Source organism: Pinus tabuliformis, chromosome 4_2 (assembly GCF_031772625.1).
Source record: "Pinus tabuliformis cultivar Carrire ecotype Pingquan chromosome 4_2, CPIR1, whole genome shotgun sequence".
Taxonomy (NCBI): Eukaryota; Viridiplantae; Streptophyta; class Pinopsida; order Pinales; family Pinaceae; genus Pinus; species Pinus tabuliformis.
In genome coordinates, this window is record NC_142304.1 from 358,419,353 (window position 1) to 358,421,833 (window position 2,481).

General features: G+C 39.0%; 1 protein-coding gene across 1 annotated transcript; it reads left to right on the forward strand.

Annotated features, from left to right (window-relative positions):
* Positions 1 to 453: 453 nt before the first annotated feature.
* Positions 454 to 2,219, forward strand: LOC149169413 (uncharacterized). Its single transcript, XM_089427090.1, has 2 exons — positions 454 to 993; positions 1,748 to 2,219. The coding sequence occupies exons 1-2, from the start codon at positions 556 to 558 to the stop codon at positions 1,847 to 1,849; spliced, it is 540 nt and encodes a 179-aa protein (XP_089283216.1). The 5' UTR covers positions 454 to 555; the 3' UTR covers positions 1,850 to 2,219.
* The last annotated feature ends 262 nt before the right edge of the window (positions 2,220 to 2,481 follow it).

Sequence of the window (2,481 nt, forward strand, 5' to 3'; positions counted from 1 at the left end):
CGAAAGCAGAATCTGCTGCTACATGGGTGTTCAGCCGTATTCGAGGTTAGTGAGGCGGCTCATCGCGGAGCATACTAGTTAGTTTACTAAACCATTCTTTCCCATTTGAAAATACCATTCGTAGACGAAGATGAGACGTATCCTTAGGCTATATACATGAAATCACCACCCGGCTATTGAGTAATGCTATTTATCCCTGATCACAGATGTTAGCCTGATTACAGATGTTAGACTAGTTTCAATCTTGTTGCTCGGGTTTCAGGTTTCAATCTCTGACCTTAGGTGGCCTGCTGTAGAGCTTGCATGTGTTATGCTAGGGAGATAGGTGTTAGGCACATGGCCGTCATGTAGGGCCCACAAGGTGGATAAAAGTTTCGACTTTCATTTTTATTTTTATTGACATCGGTTGATTTTCTTATTTTTATTTATATTTGATTGTTGTTTTTGTTGCAGTATGATGTATATGGTAATCTATTCGGATTACTGGCAGCTCATCCTTTAACTCCCTTGGTGTCACTTCACCATTTGGATGTTGTGGAACCTATATTCCCAAACATGACCAGAGTAAAGGCACTGCAGCACTTAAGCAAATCTACAAAATTAGATTCAGCTGGAATAATGCAACAGTCTATTTGTTATGATAAAGAGCGTGAATGGTCTATATCAGTCTCATGGGGTTATGCAGTTCAGATCTTCAGAACCATATTTTCCCCTCGTGAGTTGGAGATGCCCTCCAGGACACTCTTGAATTGGTACAGAAGAGCAGACTTTACAGCATATCACTTCAATACCAGGCCCGTGACAAGACATCCATGCCAGAAACCCTTCATATTTTATTTGAAGGATGTTCGCCATGATAATGCGAGTGGACAAATCATAAGCAATTATGCTAGACAGCAACTAAAGCCTCTTGGATGCAGGTGGAGAATACCTTCCCCAGAGATCATAAATTTGATTCGGGTTGTGAAGAAACCTGATACATTATTATGGCAGGTAATTGACTTTTATCATTATTTTCGCTTTTAACATGTCATAGATCACATGTTTTAGCTTATGTCCTCGAACTGCACACAAAGCTACTACCTAATGCATATGATCTTTAGACATTTTTAGATTGGTACATGCAACAGCCCACAAACTATAATTTTAGGCCAGGATTTCATGAGCTGGGGTAATTTTTATGGATTCCACTCTATGTAGGCCAGTTACGGTTATATTGGGTATACTTCAAACCTCATAGCCTTCTTCTTTGTAGGAGAGTTCTATTGATTGCAAATCTCGTGTAGTGTCTTATTTCCAGGCATTTTGCTTTTGGTCTTTGTTAGTAGCTATGTAGTTACAAGAATGGCTGAGGCTGGAGTTTACCGGAAAATCTTTTGTTGGCAGAGAGTTCTAGGGATTGCAAATCTCTTGCAGTGACTTGTGTCCAAGTCCAAGCCTTTTGCTTTTGTGTCTGTTAGTAGTTGTGCCAGAACAAGATTAGCTCAGGCTGGAGTTTACCAGAAAAAATCATGTGTTGATCTTTTATGTTTAGATTTTTACCCCTTAAAGTTCATTAGTCTCTGAGGTTTTTAAAACCTTTATGGCAGTCTCTATAATTAGGTTGTTAAAACCCTTATGCAAGTCTCTATTGCACTTGTGTTTGTTCCCAAGTGGGAGTATCTTTGATCAACATAAATTGTTAACTATTTTGAATAATTTTCTCCCTTTTGATTTCTTCTAATGTCTGTGAATGCAATTCTTGCAGTCACCACGGCGAAACTGCTGCAGAGTGGTAGCATCCAAAAAGTCCAGCCTTGATATTGAAGTGGGTGCCTGCCGGGAAGGTGAGATCATTGGTGTATCATAGCACATCTGCTGTACAAGAATGTCTTTATCAGAAGGCCTATGCACGCATTTTGGGAGTAGATCAGCAAGCTTCTTAAAATAAAGGAGACCATGATATGCCACATCTTGGTGTGAATGCTTTCATCTTGATTTTATTTCTGATCAAAGTTCGTGAATGAATATGAATTGGTCTACTCTATATGCACATATACTATTATCCCATTAGGCTGACCATTCCAATTGCTGTTCTAGGAGTGGCAATAGTGGAAAGTATTGTCATGACTCTCAGGAGTTATTGCTGGCAGTTCACGGGCTCAATCTCCTAGCTTGAATATTTACTACCCAATTATTCAATTGATTGAATTTATTTTCTCTTGCTATTATTGAATTTATTTCAGGAATGCTGAAACTACCATTTCTTATGTTTTGGAAAAGCAAGGGCATATTCTATTCTTCCATTTCTGGTGTTTGGATATTGTTTAATAAAAATCCCTTTTTGTGGGGAAATGTTTCTAAAATGTGCCAAAGCAATACTTGTAAATTTAATGCAGTAACGGTGCATTGCAAACCTGCTGAAGCTAGCTCACCAGGGGGCAATGCAGCACATAGCAAAGGTGGAGGATCCGGCCATAATATTGAGATACATGTAAGTAT